The 23898-nt window shown below is 43.5% G+C and overlaps 2 protein-coding genes and 1 long non-coding RNA gene across 4 annotated transcripts in view; 2 read left to right on the top strand and 1 right to left on the bottom strand.

The window, feature by feature from the left end:
• Positions 1–19123, top strand: part of LOC118075490 (beta-1,3-galactosyltransferase 1-like) — a 28838-nt gene extending 9715 nt beyond the window's left edge. The window contains exon 3 of the mRNA XM_088658285.1: positions 17879–19123. The gene's annotated coding sequence lies outside the window, so the exon portion shown is untranslated. The remainder of the gene's footprint in view (positions 1–17878) is intronic.
• Positions 1–19123, top strand: part of LOC118097866 (beta-1,3-galactosyltransferase 1-like) — a 28812-nt gene extending 9689 nt beyond the window's left edge. Inside the window, exons 2-5 of one of the 2 annotated variants that reach the window (XM_088658289.1) lie at positions 9612–9718; positions 15210–15351; positions 16627–17836; positions 17879–19123. In XM_088658289.1, the coding sequence (XP_088514415.1) occupies positions 16734–17825 (1092 nt within the window). In that variant the 5' untranslated portion in view covers positions 9612–9718; positions 15210–15351; positions 16627–16733 and the 3' untranslated portion in view covers positions 17826–17836; positions 17879–19123. The remainder of the gene's footprint in view (positions 1–9611; positions 9719–15209; positions 15352–16626; positions 17837–17878) is intronic. The other variant, XM_060268879.2, reaches the window with a different exon arrangement.
• Positions 1884–23218, bottom strand: LOC148683375 (uncharacterized). Its single transcript, XR_015947148.1, has 2 exons — positions 23134–23218; positions 1884–2614 (listed from the first exon to the last, which is right to left on the bottom strand). It is a non-coding gene; the product is annotated as an uncharacterized LOC148683375 (long non-coding RNA).
• Between the last annotated feature and the right edge of the window lie 680 nt (positions 23219–23898).

The following is a 23898-nucleotide window of genomic DNA, read 5'->3' as shown; positions in this document are numbered from 1 at the left end:
CGCTAAGTGGGAGAAAAGTAGTGTCTAAAATGATGCTGTGATTACGATGATACAAACTGAGAAGTGTTTTATTCGCTCTTAATATACCGTATAAGAGTGCTCACTGGAAGGACAGATCCTGAAGGCTCCAATACTTTGGCCACCTCAGGACGAGATGGTTGGACAGTGTTCTTGAAGCCACCAACATGAGTCTGACCAAACTGCAGGAGGCAGTGGAAGACAGGAGTGCCTGGCGTGCTCTGGTCCATGGGGTTAAACGACGAGTCGGACACGACGAAATGACTAAACAACAATATATAAGAAAGCCACTTGCCAGGTTTCTCGTATATCCTGAGGCCACCCCAAAATAGACTCCAGGTGTGAATATGTTCCAGGTCACGGATATAATGAAATTGTCGGTCTCCAACAACATTTTCAATTACTGAAACTTCTTTCGGCTTCTGCCAGTTATTGGTGTTGCCCAAAAAACCCATAACACATGTTGCTGATTTTTGTTAATAAGAACCCAAATGAACCTTTTGGGAGGAAAATGCTGAGAAAGCTTATCAGAAACGGCTGGGAACTGCATTTACAGCATGCCATGGCAGTGTGGGTGTGAAGTAGACCTCTAACACAGGCACCCCCAAGCTCGGCCCTCCAAATGTTTTCGGACAATTCCCATCATCCCTGACCACTGGTCCTGTTCGCTAGGGATGATGGGAGTTGTAGCCCCAAAACATCTGGAGGACCGAGTTTGGGAATGCCTGCTCTAATATATATTTTGGGCCTATAAAGCGGTAGCCCTGTCTTCTACTGTGCCCCTGGGATCAATTTCAACAGCCTTTCACTGATGGTTCCTCCATGCAGCCTATTATGCACAAGGAGCTCTAGGGTTGGTTGTTCTTGAGAAAGCATGTCTCCTAGGCAAGCACAAATCTCTCTGTATCTCAAGCTTCAGGTCCTCATTTAACTGCACAATCTCTCTCCATTCTGCAGAACAGCACATCTCACGAGAGCTGGACAGCAGGCATCTATATTAGATACAATTTAACATCACTTTCTCCCCCTCATGGTAATGGGTTTGCAGTCTTGCCTGGGAATCCTTGCATCTTCAGGCTCCAGCAAAGTGCACTCTTTTTATTCTGACAGATGCTTGTGTTATAAGCAAAAAAACTACTCCCTTTCCCTTATAGGGTATTCCAGAGCCTGTATAGCAGGCATCCCCAAACGATGGCCCTCCAGATGTTTTGGACTACAATTGCCATCTCCCCCGATCACTGGTCCTGTTAGCTAGGGATCGTGGGTGTTGTAGGCCAAAACATCTGGGGGGCCGCAGTTTGGGGATGCCTGCTGTATAGAGTCCTTAAGCAGGTTCCCTATCGGTAGGAGAAAATAACACAGAGTATATTGAGAAGCAAAGCGGCTACTAAGCCTGATATTTATTAAAAGAAATAAATTGTTGCAACAGGGTCCCCACTCATCACACACAGGAGGGAGGAGAACTCTGAACCATGGTGTGCAAGTCCCTATAAAGACTTTTGAAATAGCCCAAGGCTACCCCCAAAAACATCATACATACATCACAGAAGGAGGCGGTCTCCGGCAGAAATTTGAGAGTGTGGCTTCTCTCCTGCCTGCCAGGGTACATGATAATGCCTTACTTGGTTGCATTTTCTGGGTAGCCTGACAATTCCTTGGAGAACGCTTCAGTTCCTGAATTTCTTACACATATTGATAGTTTGCTCAGCTTAACAGATACTTGCCAGACTGTTTTTGAAAAGGGAGGTGTAAGCCCCTACAGTCCAAAGACAACTGGAAAGCTTTTCCTATTGCCTTCCTCCTTTTCGCCTTCCCCGCAGCATTTCGTCACAACTTTGGTGGTTTTAAGCCTTAGCAAGGTATCCTGTGTGTGTGTGTGTGTGTGTGTGTGTGTGTGTGTGTGTGTGTGTGTTTTAAATAAAGACATTATGGAATACTTAGATACAACTGTGAAACAGGAGAAATCTATGTTGTGGATCATTAGGAAAGGGCATGAAAACTAAAATGCCAATATCATAATATTGTTATACAAATTTGTGTTGCAACAAGCACACTTGGAATACTGCGTACAGTACTGGTTGCCTCACCTCATAGAATCATAGAGTTGGAAGGGACCCCAAGAGCCATCTAGTCCAACCCCCTGCAATGCAGGAATCTCAGTATAAAGTATATTGCAGAGCTAGCAGGTAGGGAGGGAATCTTGCCACATCCCGCTGCCGAGTCGGGGCGCGGCGCACGCTTCTGGGCATTTGGGAGGGGCAGCAGCATCCGGTTCCGGGCGCTGACAGACATGTTCCTCTTCCATGGCACCGTCCAGTCCAGACCTGCTCCCACCACTACGGCTTATTTTTGGGGTATGTCTTATATTTTTTCAACCCAGGAAAATCCTGCCATGGCTTATTTTCTAGGTGCATCTTATTTTATGAGAAACATGGTATAAAATAAATAAAACAGTATTGTAGATGATAAAAAATAAAATTAAATCTTTTTCTTACCTGCACTGATGATAGTCTTTTTTTGAATGGGGGAATTTTATCCATTTCCACAGTCACAAAATCAATCAATCAAAGCCTCAAAACAAAAAACGCAACATCACCTCAGAACACTGCAATTGGAAACAGAAGGCTTGAAGTAATTGGGGGGACGCAAATTAGCAGTGCAACAGGAAACACAGGGGGACTCAAAACGGAGCACGTTCAACTTCCGAAAAAAGTTCCAAAACTGGAACACCTACTTCCGATTTTGCACTGTTCCGATTCCAAGTTATTTGTGAACTAAGCTGTTTGAAAACCAAGGTACCACTGTACATCAAAACTTCAGAAATGGTGGTCATTCTGACTCTAGTTATTTAAAAACAAACAAACAAACAAACCATGTTTTACCATCCCAGTGTGCTGACTAACTGCAATAATCAGGTTTCTTGAGTCTGGGTTGCTGGGTTTCACATCTTTTTCCGCGGTCATCTCCATAGATGTTTTCCTCCATGCCTGCCAAGACAATTGTCACCATATAGTGGCTTCTGGGCTCCACCTTCTGGCCAAAAGACTTGCTGCTCATATAAATCAATATGCACCTATTCTTCCACCTCCTACACTTGGAACTACTTTTCTCAGCTGTCTTCCTTCAAATCCCTGCTCAAAATTATTATTTCTTTGTGGGCTCTCTTATGCGCATTGCAACAGTAGCAAAGCTGTAAGTCTGAGATGGAAAACCTGTCTATGCCCTCCAATATGTTGTTGGGCTCAAGCTTCCATAATCTCCAGCCAGCATGGCCAATGGTCAGGGATGATGGAACAGTCCAGCACCTGAAGGATCACCTGTGCTTTAAATACATGCAATGCAACCTCATCTCCCCACATTTTCTCTCTCGCAATAAAGGAATGTAGGACTTTGGTTTTAGAACAGTGCCTTGTTTTATTTGGCCATACTTGGCCACGTTCGTTGGTGCAGAGGGGGCAAAAGCTAAAAAATGGAGGCATCCAAGACAAACTGAAGTGAGTTGATGGAGGGCATTTTCCTAAAGGGAGGAAAAGGCAAGAAGCTTCTGATGCCATAGCAACACCTAGTGGCAAAATCAGGCATTTTGAGTACCTTGACACTTTTGCCTTTTCTTTTACTGGAAAATGGGAAAAGGTTACGCTGACTAGAGCTGGTGCAAATGCAAGCTAAGAGATTTAGTTAAAGTTAAACCAAAAAAAGCTGCTTTTTGGCAGTATGCTCTTCAAAATGGCTGAAAATATACGGTAGTAAATATAGTTTCGATTTTAAAAAATACATTGCACACAGCTCAACAGCAATATTCCACCGTGTTTATAAAGAAACAAATGCAACAGAACATCTAAAACTTCAGTGGAGAACTTGTGGCCCTCCAGGTGTTGTATAATTGCATGTGTGACCATTGACTCTGCAACCTCCTCCCCCAAATCTAAAGCAATGGCTTGGATCAGAGAAACCTCCCCTTAGGATCAACAAAATTCACAAATAGGGTGGTCAGTGGCAGTAACGGCTAGGGTGGAATAGCCGAAAAACAGGTGGGAGCACGTTTACTCTCTTCCATGACTGCCAACATCGCACTACTGTGAGGCGTAAAGGCCGCTCCCTGCAAGGCCCTTTCCACCTGGCCTAGGGGGCGAGGCCCAGACTCACCCAGACCTACTGAAGAGGCTAATACTGATAATACCTGCCACAGGCGCTGTAGCGGCTACTCTAGAGTAACGACTCCTCCAGGCGTTGTCTTTTCATTCTTTTATTTATACTGTAAGGTGGATGACTGGCTTCCCAAATTGACCAGATGAAATCTCAGGCAGTTGAACAAATTTATTATTGGTTTGTCGGCAAAACAATATGGAGCAGTAGGGAAAAAACCATTCCTCATTCTGCCCCACCCTTGTCCATGTACAGAGAGCTTTTATACCTTTTTGACAGAGTGAAGGCCAGCCTTTCTGCAGTACTTCATCAACCAATCAAGAGAGAGCACCCCAAGATGCAAAGTCATATACCTAACTCCACTAAGTGGCGTTATGTACCTGGTACTTTCATACACGTGTCTATGTGGAATTTTACAGGCACAATTGTGGTTGCGCCCTACTTAGAACTTGCGGTTGGTTTGTGGCGGGCTACATCCTCTTCAGATGGAACAGAACATCTTGCGGTTAAGCTAACTTCCTTTTGCAATGGGTTACAGAGAAAGGTACAAACAGAGAAGTGCTGTCTAATTTGAGACAGAGAGATTTAGAAAATGGAGTTCCTCTTGCTCTTAGGGCCTGCGTGGCCTGACCAGGATTATTCTGGCCCTGGTTATTGCCACCCTATAATACCGTAATAATAATAATTTATTATTTCTACCCTGCCCATCTGGCTGGGTTTCCCCAGCCACTCTGAGCTGCTTCCAACAGACGGTTAAAAATACATTAAAACATCAGTCATCAAAAACTTCCCTAAATAGGGCTGCCTTCATGAGGTCGAAGGAACATCACCCAGCTGTGAGGCATGAAGGCCGCTCCCTGCAAGGCCCTGTCCACCTGGCCTAGGGGTCGAGGCCCAGACTCGCCCAGCTCTCCTGAAGAGGCCCCTCATGAGGTCAGAGCAACATCACCCAGCTATTGTTTTATTGATTTATTGATTTAATATGCCGTAAGCACTTGGAGAAATATAAAGGGGTATAGAAAGAAAATAAAATAAAAATAAATAAATAAGGTTCTCCACTGTTATTTGCTCTTTCAAATGAACCTTTAACAGCACCAATAAAACACAATGTAAAGTTTTGGAGTGTTGATATACAAGGTTAAAGTCCACATGATCACTTTGTTCTCACATGAAATTGTGCTTTTATTGTCTAACCCAGAGGAAATGATGCCTGACGTTTGGGGAGAATTAGACTAATGAAGCAAAATCTGGTTTCCCTTTGATAATTATAGTATTTGGGAACATGTATCTGTAAAGAAAATAAATTTTGCTCTGTTGCTCTGGCAGAGCAAACAGAAAATGAAAACTAGGGAGAATCTAAATCTCTCATGCCTTGGATGCATCACCACAGTAAAGATGTCAATTCTTGCAAGGTTTCTTCCTTTTTATTCCACGTTTTACCAATTGTGATTGCTCCTCAGTGACAGGGTCCAATTCAGAAGTACCCTCAAGCTGTAGACCTGCTCCTTCCAGCAGTTTATAAAAATTATGCATAACATAAAGAAAGCAGATTGAGAAAGCCTTTTATTCCTCTCTAATAACACTTGAACTTGTGGACGTTCAATGAAGCTGAATGTTGGAAGATTTAGGACAGCTGAAATAAAGTTTGTACTTCTTCACTTCAAACTATGGAACTCTCAGCCCGTTATGATACAGAACTCAAATATCTTCCTTTTGTGTTAAAGGTATTCTGTAGCCAAATATAGCATATGTAACCTGCCAAATAGGGCAAGTACGGGAAGCAAAAACAAATATTTTATTATATTTTTATTGCCTTTAATGTGGTTTCTGCATAATAAATCTCACGTTGGTAAACCGATGTGTTCTGGTCCGGAAGGATTATATGTTTAAACTAATCACATCTTACTTCATTTTGCATTAGTGTCTTTATTCTTTCAGCCAAGCCACAGAGAAAGTCTACCCTAAGTGTACCCTAAAGATTGAAAACTGGCAGAAACCATACCCTCCAACATTTCTCTGATGAAAATAGGGGTGTCCCATTCCATAACGATAATTTTACTATTTATACCCCACACATCTTACTGCATTTCCCCAGCCAGTCTGGGCAGCTTCCAACGTATATAAAAAAATAATAATACAGTGAACTTTTTTTTTAAAAAACTTCCCTATACAGGATTGCCTTCAAATGGCTCGGCGGTCGGATAACTCCATCCCCTCCAACATTTCTACAATGAAAATAGGGTAGGGACATCCTATGGAAAAGTGGGACATTCTAGGATGAAATCTGAAACCAGGATGGCTTCTCTAAATCAGGGACATCATTGGAAAATAGGGACACTTGGAGGATCTGAGAAACTCAGGTTTTGCTCCAGTTTCTCCACTTGATGCAGTCTCTCATCCTCAATATTTAAAAGCTGGGCAGCTCTTTGTTCCGGAAAGTGGTGGTAAATGGGGTTTTAGTGTGCTTCAAGGTAGGATTGGTTCCAGCTGAATCCTCATCCAACCCATTTTTACAAAGTGACCTCTGAGGTGCCAGAGCACTTAGAGCAGGGGTCGGCAAGGTTTATCATGCGGCTGCTGGGTGACCTTAGGATAGTCACACTTCTCTGAATCTCTCAGCCTCACTCACCTCACAGAGTGTTTGTTGTGGGGGAGGAAGGGAGAAAGGAGATTGTTAGCCGCTTTGTGACTCCTTAGGGTAGTGATAAAGCAGGATATCAAATCCAAACTCTTCTTCTTCTTGCCTGGGCCAGATCCCTCCATGGGCCGGTTCATGTCCCCGCCCACAATTTCCGGTACTGCATATGCACAGATGTGATTTTCGATGCCGTGGAAACGAGTCTCCGCACCGTGATGCACTGGTTTAGCGCAGCACGTGAGCACGCAACTCAGTTCAGGGGCAGCACATGGGCCGGTCAAACGACCTCCATGGCCCACTTCCGGCCCACGGGCCTTAGGTTGGTGACCCCTAACTTAGATGAATACCCTCCAAAGGTCTCTAAGAATGCTGCAGTGTTTTGCAGACTAGTACGGATTCAAAAAATAATTGAGAAAGGTGTGCAAAATAGGCCTGGGGTGTGTGACTGATATGTCCCAATGTATTTCAAGCCAGAATCAGCCCTAAAAGATGGGGAGGGATTTGGTTCCCAACAAAATTATGAAGTAATTTGTTGTTCAGTCGTGTTGTTCAGTGTCCGACACTTCGTGACCCCATGGATCAGAGCACACCAGGCACTCCTGTCTTCCACTGCCTCCCGCAGTTTGGTCAAACTCATGTTAGTAGCTTGGAGAACACTGTCCGACTCCAACCATTTTGTCCCCTGTTGTCTCCTTCGCCTTGTGCCCTCAATCTTTCCCAACATCAGTGTCTTTTCCAGGAAGACTTCTCTTCTCATGAGGTGGCCAAAGTATTGGAGCCTCAGCTTCAGGATCTGTCCTTCCAGTGAGCACTCAGGGCTGATTTCCTTAAGAATGGATACCTTATGAAGTAAAGTTCCCCATTATAAATAACTTGTTCTAGCCAGAAGTTGGTGGGCTTGAATTTGTGATATCTCGGCCTGTGGACTGAATAAAATATTGTTTTATAAGTGGAATAGTTGGGGGTTACCTTGGAGCGCATGTTTTGAATATTTTATATATATATATATATAGCTGACAGACGAAGAATCAGAATCCCTCCCCTTCAGTCTCTCTCTTTTCTTCTACTTTTTCTTCCTTCCTTTATTTTTGTTTTTATTTAGATTGGGTTTTTCATGCTTTTTGCATTGTAAAAAGTTATTTTGTACTTGCTATTAACATTTGTATATGTTCTTTTAAGCTTTAATAAAATCTATTGGGGGTGTGTAAATGGGTGGGCTTATTTATCCCTGTTGTATTTTGCGCTCAACAGTAATCAAGGCCGGCCCTGCCATGAGGAAAAGAGTGAGGCACCTGCCTCAGGTGGGAAATATGGAGGGACTGATTTACAGAAGCCATCCTGGTTTCTGATTTGATCTTGGAATGTCCCACTTTTCCTTGGGACATCCCTATTTTCATTGGAGAAATGTTGGAGGGTATGGAGTTATGTGATCCCTGAGCCTAGGAGTTAAGTACAGTGGTACCTCGGTTGCTGAACGTAATCCATTTCGGAAGACTGTTCAACTTCCGAAATGTTCGACAACTGAGGCACAAAGGTTGCAGACTTTTCAGTCTGCAAAGTCAATGGAGAAAATGAAAAAAAAAAAAAACAGCGGAAGCCGTTTGACTTCCAAGGTGCGTTCGAAAATGGAAGCATATACTCTTAAGTAGGGGAAAGTGGGGCACGTTGAGCCATGGGGCACATTGTTCCTTTCCATTTTACAACCGTACTTTAGCTTTTATACAAAGTTTGTGGCAACAGTACAACAACAACAACAACAACAACAACAACAACAACAACAGTGATACTACATACTGTCATTGTGTTTGGGTTTGGGTTTTCAAAGAAGTTTAAACAAAAATCCAGATTTGTTATATTAGGTAAGCTTTAGTAAAAAAATTGATATGTATTGTCAACCATGTAGCTCTAAAAGTTGTAAAGGTAGCTGAAATATCTTTTGATTTATGTGATCATAGTTAATATAGCTGTAGTATGTCTAAAATATTTGAAATATGTTAGTTTACAATTCTTCAAATGTGTAAATTAATAAATATATATGTCTGGTGGATTACTTGCAACAAGCTTCACGACTTCATTATGGACTTTCAAAAATGCAGCAAGACAATTGGTGTATCAGTTTGGGAGTACGAATAAAATTCAAATGCCACCAACTTGGGAGGAAAATGAAAAGCGTGGCTTAGATTGGGCAGAAGGATTTATGAAATGTCATTCTGCTTTACTGTCACTTCACATTCCACAGGCAACAAGTTTGTCAAGAGCAACAAGCTTCAACCGTGTTAACGTAAATGAGTTCTTTGATGAACTCCACTTCATTCTAGAAAGAAGTAATTTCTCAGCAGGTGATTACCATGTTTCTCCGAAAATAAGACACCGTCTTATATTTATTTTTCCTTTTAAAAAAAACCACTATGGCTTATTTTCAGGGGATGCCTTATTTTTTCCTTCTCCTGCCGCAGCCGGCATTGCTGCTGCGCCTATCACCATGTCTTATTTTCGGGGTATGGCTTATATTCCTTGAATGCTTAAAAATCCTGCTATGGCTTATTTTATGGCTACGTCTTATTTTTTTGGAGGAACAGGGTATATACAATGTAGATGAAACTGGTGTAACCACAGTGCAGAAACCATCAAAAATCATTGCTGTGAAAAAGCAAGTTGGCTGAATGACATCAGCAGAACAGGGAACTCTTTTGACAATGTGTGCATGTATAAATGCATTGGGAAACAGCATTCCTCCACTTTTCATATTTCCAAGGATGCATTTCAAAGATTATATGATAATCTTTCTTGGGTTTCATGATCACTGCAGATGGTGATAGCAGTCACGAAATTAAAAGACGCCTGCTTCTTGGGAGAAAAGCAATGACAAACCTAGAGAGCATTTTAAAAAGCAGGGACATCACCTTGCCGACAAAGGTATGTATAGTTAATGCTATGGTTTTCCCAATAGTGATGTATGGTCAAAGGCCTGGAAACGATGCCTTATGAGGGACGGCTTAGGGAGCTGGGTATGTTTAGCCTGGAGAAGAGAAGGTTAAGGGCTGATATGATAGCCGTGTTCAAATATATTAAAGGATGCCATATAGAGGAAGGAGAAAGGTTGTTTTCTGCTGCTCAAGAGAAACGGACATGGAGCAATGGATTCAAACTACAAGAAAGAAGATTCCACCTAAACATTACGAAGAACTTCCTGACAGTAAGAGCTGTTCGACAGTGGAATTTGCTGCCAAGGAGTGTGGTGGAGTCTCCTTCTTTGGAGGTCTTTAAGCAGAGGCTTGACAGCCATCTGTCAGGAATGCTTTGATGGGGTTTCTTGCTTGGCAGGGGGTTGGACTGGATGGCCCTTGTGGTCTCTTCCAACTCTATGATTCTATGATTCTATGAAATACTCTAGAAGTTCCAAAGATCACCCAGTGCTTCTAATTCTAGATAACCATGACAGCCACATCTCTATTGAAGTTTTGGATCTCGCCAAGGCAAATGGAGTGACAAGTTGAAGTGATGCTGACTCTTAAGAACTTTGAGATATTTTGGAAACTCTTTTGGAAGTTTATACTGTGTAGTAAAAATGCCTTCTTTGCTCTTAAATTTGAATGGCTCAATGTGCCCCAAATGAAGGATCAATGTGCCCCACTACTGGGCACGTTGATCCATTTTTTTGGAAAACTTAAATGTGATTTTTTGTCATTTTATTCCATCAAATGTGAAGCATTAATCCTTTGATTTTGTTTAGAATAGTACCTAATAAATGTTAAATTCAAAAGTTTTCTTTTATGTGCATTATTTTGAGGCGTGTAGAGCTTAAAGTAAAAAATGGCTCAACGTGCCCCACTTTCCCCTACAGGAACAAAGTCTTTTGTTGAATAAGTCCATCAAAACCTGTACATCTCAATATCATAACTTCAGGTTTTTTAAACAACAATCATTTTCCACATTCCTTTCCAATCTTTATATATCTTTTTCCAGGCCTTCTTTATGATTTTACATTGCAGCTACACGAACCTTTTATACTTTTTGCCCTCCCTTCCTGTTTTTTCTCTATCACAGTCAGAGCCTTCCAGATCATTTCATACAGGGTATCATTTTTGTTGTGTATTAAAGTAATAGCACAGCCAAGTATGCATTGTATTACAGAGTTTATTTGAATGAATAAGTTCCAGAGGGAACGTCTATCATTTGCTGGTTCAGAGTGCAGGATTTGGATCCGCTGCTGGATTGGTTTCCGCTGGAGGGAATCCTTGCCATTGGTTCCCGCCAAAATGTATCTTTTCCCTGCTAGTTCTGTGTTAAGCCCCAGTTTTCCCCATTCCCTGTGTTCTGGCTCCTGTAGTGAAGACCCACTACACAACAATTTTTATCTGTCAAAGCCTCTCAAATCATTTCACCTGAGGTACCATTTTTATTTTGGACCACTCTTACTTTCTCTTGTATTTTCCTCAAGCTTTGTCCCTCTACCGTTCCTGCCTTGGTATTTTGTGCATTCACTTCTTTTAATTGTCCCACAGCTTCTGAAATTAAATTAGTATTTTCCCGAGTTTTAACAGCTGCTTTGTTAACATCTTCCTTCAACTGATCAAACAATTCTCTTTTAAAATATAACAACAAATCGTACAATTTATAGCTTATACTGTATTCTCTTGCAACTAATCCAGAATGGGGCAGCTAGACTGGTGACTGGGAGCGACTGCCAAGACCACATAACACCGGTCTTTAAAGATCTACATTGGCTCCCAGTACATTTCCGAGCACAATTCAAAGTGTTGGTGCTGACCTTTAAAGCCCTAAATGGCCTCGGTCCAGTATACCTGAAGGAGCGTCTCCACCCCCATCGTTCTGCCCGGACACTGAGGTCCAGTACCGAGGGCCTTCTGGCGGTTCCCTCGTTGCAAGAAGCCTAGTTGCAGGGAACCAGGCAGAGGGCCTTCTCGGTGGTGGCGCCTGCCCTGTGGAATGCCCTCCCATCAGATTTCAAAGAGAAAAACAGCTGCCAGATTTTTAGAAGACATCTGAAGACAGCCCTGTTTAGGGAGGCTTTTAATGTTTAATAGATTACTGTATTATTATTACTATTGCATTGTGGCCTGACTGGTTTGCTTTAACATAGATGTTTTTTCTAATATAGAAATGTATAGAAGTATAACTGAGGGGGCCGGTCCCGTTTCCTGGCTTCCTCCATAGAATTTAATTTCAAAACAAAAAGCCCTTTCCCACCACAAAGAGCATTATTTTTAACCTTATCAGTACTTTGTCAAGGACATTCCACTAAGATAAGCAGAGAAAGCCAGTACGGTACTTCCAGCCTACTCCCTCCCCGCCTCCCACATTACTCGCAATTACAAATTTTTGCAATTATATTTTCAAACCTTTTTATACATAGACATCAAAATAATTTTATTATATATGATTAATATATATTGTAACTTTTATTTTGAGTCTAATTTAGTCCAATATTAGCAATAGATAGTCCTCTTCTTTTAGTCTTGATTTTTAACCAGCTGGTGTCTTTCAATAAAGCAAGTACATAATTGTAATTCCATTAAGCTGAACATCTTCAATAGTCAAATAGATCCTGAAACAGTTTCACAGAAGTGAGATAGTTTCCAGAGAGTCAGTCCAGTCTCTTTCCCCCAGAAGGGAAATTCACTCATAACCTTATAATCTTCTCAGGTTTAACCTCCATTTTAAGTCAAGTTCAATCTCACCGTGTGCTATGTCCAAGTTCAACTAGAGTTCCAGTCAAGATCATTATTTTAGAAAATCTTGAGATTGGCATAAACAGAAGCTGGGTGCAGTCTTTTAATCCTAATTGTTCATTAGTTAACTTATCTTCCAATGTAAATTTCACCCACACATTACTTGCATATATTTTGTGCCCATAGCACCAGTAATAGCACTGCAAAAGGCACCTCAGAGAAGAGAATGGGAGAGGGGTAGAAAGGCACCACTAAGAGGTCCCTCAAGGAGGGAGAGAACACTGAATGAGATTTCATTGAAATTGATGATGGCAAAGGTGTTTCCTTTTTTTTTTTAATATAATTTTTTATTAATTTTATAACAAACAAAGGAAATACAAGGAAATAAACAATCATCATTTCACACCTTCTTCCATCCCCCCTCCATGAGTCCCCTCCTGCCACAAGAAAGACCCATGCTGAGCAAATAGTCGAAGGTGGTTCATTTTAAGTGGCTGGGTTTTTCCCCTACCCCTCCTCCCCTCCCCAAGGCCCACCCCTGCCACCGGTGGGCCCCAGAGTAACAGGGGAAGACTGAGCCGGGTGTACGCCCAACCAACCTTCCCAACCCTGATCATATGTGTAAAAATAAAGAAAAAAGAAAAAAAATTAGAAAATAAAGTCCCTAGCCCCCCCCACCCCAAAAACCCCCCAAAAAGAGAAGGAAAAAGTAAAAAGAGAACAAACCAAGAAAAACATGAAAAAAGAAAGAAAAGAAAAAATACATAAAAATTCCCAAATCTTCACATTATCATTGTGACTTCCTCAGATCTCTTCTTCCTGGTTTTCCTAACTTCTAATTTAATATGGCGAATTTTCTACCCCAGTTCCAACTCTTATTCTTATAATATTGACTTATTCCTCCTCCTTCTTCTTCTTCATGCTGCCCCCCCACAAGTCCCCTCCTGCCACAAGAGGAACCTGCTAGGTGCAGCACTTCAAAGGTTCCATTTTTGTGTCTGGGCTTCCCTCCCCCCCCTCCCCCCCCCAGAGCACCTTCTGCCACCAGGTGTTTCTGGGCAGAGAAGGAAGGAAAGGCGGCCCTCCATCCAGACACTTATCTGAACACAAAAATACTAATACAAATCTAAAAATTGTTTCCCAGGCCATTCTTCTACCTCCCTCCAGAAAACTAAATTTTTATATCTACTAACTCTCCTTCCTCCTCCTGGTGACCTTCCCCCCCCCCCTTAGATCAGCAGTCCTTTAACAAACCAAGATTTCAGAAACCGTTAATCAATCACCAAAATACTTTTTAACTAGAATTTTTCACCCAACTCCCATTCTTTCCCACTTCCCAATCCAGGCCTCTGTCTCCCCCCATTCTGCCTTTCCTTTCCCTCTGTTGCCCATGCCCAATTTTTAGCCCCTCCAGGAGCCTTCTTTTCTTGAGTCTTTAAGTCATATTGTTGTTCTTGACAGCTGTCTCTTTCCTTTTTAAGTCCTTGTTGTTCTTCCTCCAGATCACATTTTTTATATTCCATCTCAGTTTTTGCAAAATCCACTTCTTATTCTTTAATCTCAGGTAGACTTTCCACATTGTCCTCAAAGTCCTGATCTTGAACCAAAGTCTCTGCACATGTTATGCTGGAGTATTGCAGTATCCTGTGGATGTCCTTCAAAATCTCTAAATAGTTCAGAACAGTCTCTTGGAAGTTTGTTGAATCCATTGTTTTCATTCCTTCTAACCACAGACAGGCAGGAGATTAGGAGGCAGAGAACACTGGAAATTTCCACTCACTCACAGTTTCCTCCATCTTGGCACCACTAAGCCACTAAGAGGTCCCTCAAGGAGGGAGAGAACAAATACCCAGAGCACTGAATGAGATTTCATTGAAATTGATGATAGCAAAGGTGTTTCATTGAACACGCTTGTATTTATTTAACCATTTGCTTGGTCACCAAGGGTGACAAGGAAGTGTATGCAGCCGAGTGGGCTGGGGACTGCTGGGAGCAGAGAACTCTGTCTCTCAAATGGCAGCCCCTTGTGCTTTTATACTGGCTCTGGGGGAGACCTAGTCTAAGGTTGCCATATTTCAAACAGTGAAAACCAGGACAAAAACGTTGCTGAAGTGGTTTTTTGGGGGGCGGGGGCAGTTGTTGAATTTTGGGGGAAGGGAAAAGTTGTTAAGTTTTTGTTGAGGTGAAGTTGTTTGTTGAGCTTTTTGACAAAATTGCAAAAAAAACAAAACCGACATTTTTGAGCTTATAAAAAGCAAAATCGCCAAAAACGACGGTGTTGACGTGGCTTGTCAAATGTCCGAATTTTAAATTTCTGCCCAGACACTGCTTCCAACTGCAGTATTCCAGGTATGTCTAAGAAATTCCAGACATATGTCAACCCTGTTCTGGTTGCTAACCACATTTTTACTCGGGTTTGGTACAGATGGGATGAAATGCTTCATCTGCCCCGCTCCCCTCCAAGTAAAAAGCCAGCCTAGTAATTTATTTATGTGTTCATTATGTGACCTAGTAACTTTTGGGGGGCTGTTAACTAATGCATGGTGCATAAGAAGCAAATGCAAAGGTAACTGCCCCAAGGAGCTCACAGTATAAAAGTACGCACAGGGGAAAGCTGCAAATAGATAGAAACTGGGGACCAAGCTAGCCTTTTTCACTCCCTGAAGTGCTACTGTTGTGTCTTCCTTCTCCCTCTCATGTGCAAAACACAACAGTGCAAACTGCAGGACCCAGATGGTGCGGTGATGTCACACGATGGAAGCAGTAAGAAGTGTGATGTGTTGGATTCGGGCAAAGAAATATCAATAGCAACTGGTGATGCTGATAACTTTTTAGAGCCTGGTCAGCTAAACAGAGGTATAGTGGGGGGGGGGAGGCTGGGGGGGGCATAGCCCTGGCTGCACAATTTTGAGGGGGCGCAAACCAGGCATCCCCATTCAGGGATCCCAGTCTCGCCCTGCCTGCTGCTGGGGGTCTCTGGGCTCCCAATTCCAGGATGGTCTCACTGTCACATCCCTGGCCCCCTTGCTGAATGGCTGCCTGGCCAGTGCTCACTCACGCCTTGTTTGGACAGTAAGCAGGCACAGGCATGGACATAGGGAGGTGGGCAAGGAGTGACCCCAGAGTGGCCTGGTTTGGCACTCCTCTCCACGGGCATCAGGGGAATTTGCCCATCAAAGGCTGCATCGACCAGCGGGCTCTCCCCTGCACTGGCAGGCAAGCTGCTGGTGAGAGTTGGGCTGGCACAACAGGCTCTGTTCACCCTTCGTGGCCCCAGGCACCAGGAAACGCTGCTACACCACTACAGCTAAAGTCCACTTGCTCCTGTATCTTCTGGACGTATAGCAACCGCTGTTGGAAGTGGCACAACAATTCAACAACTTTTGTGTCCAGATTTTCACTTTCTGAAATACGTGCAGAGATTTCATTGCGGGGCTCCCTGTTCCTACTGTTACCCGGCTAAAATCAGATTTTTCACCATTCTGCTTCAGTGCAAGGTGGAACCACCCAAAACAAGCATAATAGGTCTGCCTGGACCATTTATCCACATTTTACACAAACATATATACATAGCTGCCAAGTTTTCCCTTTTCTCGCGAGGAAGCCTATTCAGCATAAGGGAAAATCCCTTAAAATAAGGGATAACTTGGCAGCTATGCATATATAAAACCTGAGCCTATGATGGAGAGGGCTGGAGCATAATTACCCCAATAAGTTATTGTTTCTGCTGTAGCCACAGCTGTGGATCCCAGCAAAAATCAAACATCATGCCCTGCCTCTGTGCCTTTCCAGCCTGCAGTTTTTCCTCTGGTTCATACCACAGCCCCCAAAATTTCTGGCACCCACAAACTCACATAACACTTCATTCGGATTCCAATGGATCTGTAAATAGATGGGTTGAGTAAATAATGCCAATCCCTGAGAGTGCATATTTTCCTTCCAGAAACAGATAGCAGGGGCAAGAAGGCAGGTATTATGGGCAGGTCTTGAGTGTGTCAGCAGTTGGAAGATTCTCCGTGGGCTCAGTCTTATCCCAAAAGCTTCCCTCGTGTGCGTACACAAACACAGAGAGACAGACAGACAGACAGAGAACAAAATTCATCTCCCTTTCACTGGGCTTCTCTTTTGCAGGTTGTATTTGGAAAAGGGACAGAGCTGTACACGATCTCTCCCCCACCCGCATATAGTCTGCAAGTGCCCTCCTCCTGCCCACCAAAAGTAAGAAAGTTACCAGGAAGATGTTCATAGCCCAGCTGCAGAATTTGCCCAGTGTGGTCCTCTTCTGCTCTATTTTGCTTTTCCTACTTGTTGCGAAGAAAGAATTTGAGTCTCTTTTCTCACCGCATGACATCAAGCTCAAGGGCAGCCCAGATTCCGCAGGCAATGATAAGAGTGCAATAGGATTTGAATGGGAATCTGCGCTGGAGAGGACAAGGGAGACCAAGCCCTCTGGTCTGATTCCCCCACCACCACCACTGGCCACGCGGCATCCCTTGGAGGTTGTCTATTCCACTGATTATAAGTTCCTTCTCAACGAGCCAAACAAATGCCGCGAGAGGAGCCCTTTTTTGATCCTGCTGGTGATAACTGAGCCCCAGCATTTTCCCACAAGGCAGGCCATCCGGCAGACGTGGGGCAACGAGAGCTCGGTGCCTGGGGTTTCCATTCTTCGTCTCTTTCTGACGGCTGTCCACCCAAAATTTGGATACCCGCTCCAGGCCCTTTTGGAAGAGGAGAGTTCCATCCACAGAGACATTATTCAGCAGGACTTCCTGGATACCTACAACAACCTTACCCTCAAGACTCTGATGGGCATGGAATGGATAAGCAAGTTCTGCCCCAATGCAACCTATGCGATGAAGGCAGACAGTGACATCTTTCTCAATGTGAACTACATGGTGTCCCAGCTGCTGCAGCCTCACCTGCCACCCAAGAAGAACTACATGACAGGGTACATCTACAGGAACGCAAAGCCAGTGCGTGACATGGCCTACAAGTGGTATGTGCCACGGGAGGTGTACCCCAATGAGACCTACCCGCCCTTCTGCGCAGGCTCAGGGTATGTGTTCTCCGGGGATCTGGCCATGAAGATCTACCAGGTAGCAAAGACCATCAAGGTCATTAACATGGAAGATGTCTTCATGGGAATCTGCCTGTATGAGCTGGGCATCAGCGTGACAAACAGCCCCTTGGGTCTCTTCAACCCGTTCAAAGTCAAGTATGAGAAGTGCAAGTTCTCCAAGGTGGTGGTGGTGCATTATTACAGGCCAGAGGAGCTGCTGCAGATTTGGCCTGACTTTCGGGACCAGAGCCAGACTTGCAAGAGTTAAAAGGGAGGGAGGTAAACAGACACACAGCCTCTTGTGGAGAAGCTGGCATAGAGGACTGGCAACATGCGGCATGTTCCTGTACAATGGACAAATCCATGCCAACAAATTGCGATGAGAAAGGGGAGGATGGCTCAGAGAAGAAGGAAGATACTGTGCTTGCCAAAATGTGTATTTATGCCCTTAGAAGCGAGCTGGCCACACATAACATACTCATCGTGCAGTGTGGTCCGTTGCCATTCACACTGCTTTCCTCCCCATAGAATCTCTGCAGCTGCCCATAGGAACTTGTTTGGTCTGCTCTGAACTGACCACTATGCTACTAATGTGCCAAATTGACAACTTCAGAGTTTTGAGATCATCACAACCACCACCTCACCTACTGGAAGAGAGCAACCCTCTGGCCATGCAGGTGTGGCACTAGGCGTAGTGTTGCCATACATCCAGGAATTCCCGGAAATATCCTCTTTGGGGGGTCCTCCATGCCCATCCAGGGGGAATTATACATTTTAAAGCAATTGTTCGCGATTTTGGGTTTTTAAATATATATATTTTTGTGTATTTATTGTTTTATTGATTTAATATGCTGTAAACCGCTTTGAGATTTTTATTAAAAAAATAAAGCTGTATAGAAATTTTATGAATAAATAAATACACACAGAGAGACGTACACTGTTTGTTTTCAAAGAGGTTCTCCCAATACACCACACAGCGTTATTTATACATGAATCACTATAAAGTCGTTAACACAACCATTCCCTGTTTTCTTTGAAGGATGAGATAAGGTTTAAAAGGAGGAAAAAAGTGAATCCTAAACCAGGGGATAGCATTCAGAAAAAGTAACTAAAGTATTGTTATACAAGTCCTAAATTTTCTCATGCTCCAGCAAAGTGGGATTCACTGAACCCACTTCATGGAAGAAAAACTGGGAATGCCCAGAACCTCCCCCCAACCCTAAAACACCTACACCCCGCAAAACAAATAAAAAACATTAGAAAGCAGGCAGCATGTATCAGCCAACCCTCCCCTAAGCCAAAAGAGCCTAGTAACTAGTTCATCGTTAAAAATTGGTAGGGGCAGGGGGGTATTGTTGGACCTTGTAGTGCCCATGGAGCTATGTTGGGGATCCCAAGAACAGACTTGATCTTTTTGACTGAATGCCTTTTTCACTTGTCATATAATTTTGGCTAGAGAATTAAGTGCCTGTGTAAGAAAAACCCCGTTGTTCCCTATTTAATTCATATAATCTATGTCTTTTGTTTTATTATGAAGTTTATTAAACTGATTTATTTATATATCTATATCTTGTTTTTTTAGTATTGTTTGTGTTTCTTTATTGTAAGTTGCTTTGCGGGCCGCTAAGTGGGAGAAAAGTAGTGTCTAAAATGATGCTGTGATTACGATGATACAATCTGAGAAGTGTTTTATTCGCTCTTAATATACCGTATAAGAGTGCTCACTGGAAGGACAGATCCTGAAGGCTCCAATACTTTGGCCACCTCATGAGAAGAGAAGACTCCCTGGAAAAGACCCCGATGTTGGGAAAGATGGAGGGCACAAGGAGAAGGGGATGACAGAGGACGAGATGGTTGGACAGTGTTCTTGAAGCTACCAACATGAGTCTGACCAAACTGCAGGAGGCAGTGGAAGACAGGAGTGCCTGGCGTGCTCTGGTCCATGGGGTTACACGACGAGTCGGACACGACTAAATGACTAAACAACAATATATAAGAAAGCCACTTGCCAGGTTTCTCGTATACCCTGAGGCCACCCCAAAATAGACTCCAGGTGGGAATATGTTCCAGGTCACGGATATCATGAAATCGTCAGTCTCCAACAACATTTTCAATTACTGAAACTTCTTTCGGCTTCTGCCAGTTATTGGTGTTGCCCAAAAAAACCATAACACATGTTGCTGATTTTTGTTAATAAGAACCCAAATGAACCTTTTGGGAGGAAAATGCTGAGAAAGCTTATCAGAAACGGCTGTGAACTGCATTTACAGCATGCCATGGCAGTGTGGGTGTGAAGTAGACCTCTAACACAGGCACCCCCAAACTCGGCCCTCCAAATGTTTTGGGACAATTCCCATCATCCCTGACCACTGATCCTGTTAGCTAGGGATGATGGGAGTTGTAGTCCCAAAGCATCTGGAGGGCCGAGTTTGGGAATGCCTGCTCTAATATATATTTTGGGCCTGTAAAGCGGTATCCCTGTCTTCTAATGTGCCCCTGGGATCAATTTCACCAGCCTTTCACTGATGGTTCCTCCATGCAGCCTATTATGCACAAGGAGCTCTGGGGTTGGTTGTTTTTGAGAAAGCATGTCTCATAGGCAAGCACAAATCTCTCTGTATCTCAAGCTTCAGGTCCTCATTTAACTGCACAATCTCTCTCCATTCTACAGAACAGCACATCTCACGAGAGCTGGACAGCAGGCATCTATATTAGATACAATTTGGCATCACTTTCTCCCCCTCATGGTAATGGGTTTGCAGTCTTGCCTGAGAATCCTTGCATCTTCAGGCTCCAGCAAAGTGCACTCTTTTTATTCTGACAGATGCTTGTGTTATAAGCAAAAAAACTACTCCCTTTCCCTTATAGGGTATTCCAGAGCCTGTATAGCAGGCATCCCCAAACGTTGGCCCTCCAGATGTTTTGGACTACAATTGCCATCTCCCCCGATCACTGGTCCTGTTAGCTAGGGATCGTGGGTGTTGTAGGCCAAAACATCTGGGGGGGCCGCAGTTTGGGGATGCCTGCTGTATAGAGTCCTTCAGCAGGTTCCCTATCAGTAGGAGAAAATAACACAGGCCAACAAGAGTATATTGAGAAGCAAAGCGGCTAGTAAGCCTGATCTTTATTAAAAGAAATAAACTGTTGCAACAGGGTCTCCACTCATCACACACAGGAGGGAGGAGAACTCTGAACCATGGTGTGCAAGTCCCTATAAAGACTTTTGAAATAGCCCGACTACCCCCCAAAACGTCATACATATATCCTTTGTGTGTGTTTTTTATAAAAAAAATAAAGACATTATGGAATACTTAGATTCAACTGTGAAACAGGAAAATTCCATGTTGTGGATCATTAGGAAAGGGCATGAAAACTAAAATGCCAATATCATAATATTGTTATACAAATTTGTGTTGCAACAAGCACACTTGGAATACTGCGTACAGTACTGGTTGCCTCACCTCATAGAATGATAGAGTTGGAAGGGACCCCAAGAGCCATCTAGTCCAACCCCCTGCAATGCAGGAATCTCAGTATAAAGTATATTGCAGAGCTAGGGGGTAGGGAGGAAATAAAAAATGGACAACCAAAATGAGCAAGGAATTGGAGCAACTTCCCCATGAGAAAGGTTACAACACTGGGGGCTTTTTAGTTTATTGGAAATGGGAGGTTGCAGAACCCCTTGGTGGTATCTTTCCTGGAACAAATGTTTGTCTAGATCACTTCCAGCGCTTCATTCTGCAATCACATCCACCCCACGCATGATAATCAGACCCCACAAATTTGTGGAGGATAGTAGGCATGTGGCTATGTATTGCCCACAACAAGCCTCTAAACCAGCAAGCCTCTACAACACCCATCATCCCTAGCTAGCAGGACCAGGGGGTCAGGGATTGATGGGAGTTGTAGTCCAAAAACAGCTGGAGACCCAAGTTTGGGAAACACTGGTCTAAATTATTACAATTTTGATTTAACCCTAGTTAAATCAGATTCTCTTAATGCTTTCTTGGTTGCTAAGTAACTTACCTTCTATTCCAGCTTGATGCCATAGAGTCTTCCACATGACAAACAAAAGTTGTCTTACCTGGCAATGCTGGGCTACCGACAAACACGACCAGTCTAATGTATGAGGGCAGGAAGGAGAGGGGAGGCGACATTTGGATCTCATATTAGGGTGACCAAGGGGGCGGAGATGCCAACTTGGATAAAATATTGGGGGTGGGGAGCAAGGTAAGCCTATCCCACTGATAAAGGAGCTCATGAGACAGAATAGACAATTGGGTTGTTCCAATTTATTTGTTGCAGAGCAGACTCCATGTCTAAATCTATGTGCGACAATACCATCTCCGCTCAATAGTGTATTGAGAGAGAGCAACACAGTCAAGATAAATTAATAAATAAAACCTATATACCGGTAGGTTTGATCATGATGATGGTTTTGCACCGCCTCAGCTCAGTGCCCTGTGCAGGGATACTGTGCATGCTGCCCTAAATCCGGCACTGCAATTAGCAGTACCGTATTGGCCAGTGATTGACCTGGTATGACTGGCATTGAGTGGATCCTCAGTTTAAGTTATGAGCACAAAGCTTGATCTTGGGTGTGCCTTTTGCCTCTTCTTCCTCCTGAGAGTGAGGGGAGGCCACTGAAAGCTTCTGCTTTTGTTTATAAATAAATCAAGCTTCCCATTACAGTGGTACCTTGGTTCTCAAACTTAATCCGTTCCGGACGTTTGTTCCAAAACCAAAGCGTTCCAAAACCAAGGCACGCTTTCCCATAGAAAGTAATGCAAAACAGATTAATCCGTTCCAACCCGTAAAAGAGCAATTTAACATGAATTTTACTAACAAGACCATGGAACCATAAAATGAAATTATTAAACAATGTACTGTACTACCCGTGTTTCTCATAAAATAAGACACCGTGTCTTATTTTTTTTAAAAAAAAATATACCTCCTCTTCCTGTCGCGGCTCGGCACCCGGAACTGGCTGCTGCTGCTACTGCGCTGCTGGGCGCTTTGTCGGCGCTTCAGCAGGGCACGCTGCTGGGTCCCGCCGGGTCGGGGCTCCACACGGCGCACGCTGCGGCTCTTGCCACGTCCCGCCGCTGGGTCGGATCTCGGAGCGGCGCGCGCTGCGGCTCTTGCTGCGTCCCGCTGCCGTGTCGGCGCTCGGCGCGGCGCACGCTGCTGGGCATTTGGGAGGGGAAGCAGCATCCGGTTCCGGGCGCTGACAGGCATGTTCCTCTTCCATGGCACCGTCCAGTCCAGACCTGCTCCCACCACTACAGCTTATTTTTGGGGTATGTCTTATATTTTTTCAACCCAGGAAAATCCTGCCATGGCTTATTTTCTAGGTGCATCTTATTTTATCAGAAACACGGTATAAAATAAATAAAACAGTATTGTAGATGATAAAAATTAAAATTAAATCTTTTTCTTACCTGCACTGATGATAGTCTTTTTTTGAATGGGGGAATTTTATCCATTTCCGCAGTCACAAAATCAATCAATCAAAGCCTCAAAACAAAAAAACGCAAAATAAGTAGCAGAAACAAAAGCACCACTCCAAACATCACCTCAGAACACTGCAATTAGAAACAGAAGGCTTGAATTACAATGGGGGGACGCAAATTAGCAGTGCAACAGGAAACACAGGGGGACTCAAAACGGAGCACGTTCAACTTCCGAAAAAAGTTCCAAAACTGGAACACCTACTTCCGATTTTGCACTGTTCCGGTTCCAAGTTATTTGTGAACCAAGCTGTTTGAAAACCAAGGTACCACTGTACATCAAAACTTCAGAAATGGTGGTCATTCTGACTCTAGTTAGTTAAAAACAAACAAACAAACACCTAGGAACAAGCCATGGTTTACCATCCCAGTGTGCTGACTAACTGCAATAATCAGGTTTCCTGAGTCTGGGTTGCTGGGTTTCACATCTTTTTCCACGGTCATCTCCATAGATGTTTTCCTCCATGCCTGCCAAGACAATTGCCACCATATAGTGGTTTCTGGGCTCCACCTTCTGGCCAAAAGACTTGCTGCTCATATAAATCAATATGCACCTATTCTTCCACCTCCTACACTTGGAACTACTTTTCTTAGGTGTCTTCCTTCAAATCCCTGCCCAAATTTTGATTTCTTTGTGGGCTCTCTTATGCACATTGCAACAGTAGCAAAGCTGTAAGTCTGAGATGGAAAACCTGTCCATGCCCTCCAATATGTTGTTGGGCTCAAGCTTCCATAATCTCCAGCCAGCATGGCCAATGGTCAAGGGATGATGGAACAGTCCAGCACCTGAGGGATCAGAAGTTCCCCATCTGTGCTTTAAATACATGCAAT

Source organism: Zootoca vivipara, chromosome 15, assembly GCF_965207765.1.
Source record: "Zootoca vivipara chromosome 15, rZooViv2.hap1.1, whole genome shotgun sequence".
Lineage (NCBI taxonomy): Eukaryota > Metazoa > Chordata > Lepidosauria > Squamata > Lacertidae > Zootoca > Zootoca vivipara.
The sequence above is the reverse complement of the archived record's forward strand: the minus strand, read 5'-3'. Positions and strand labels throughout refer to the sequence as shown.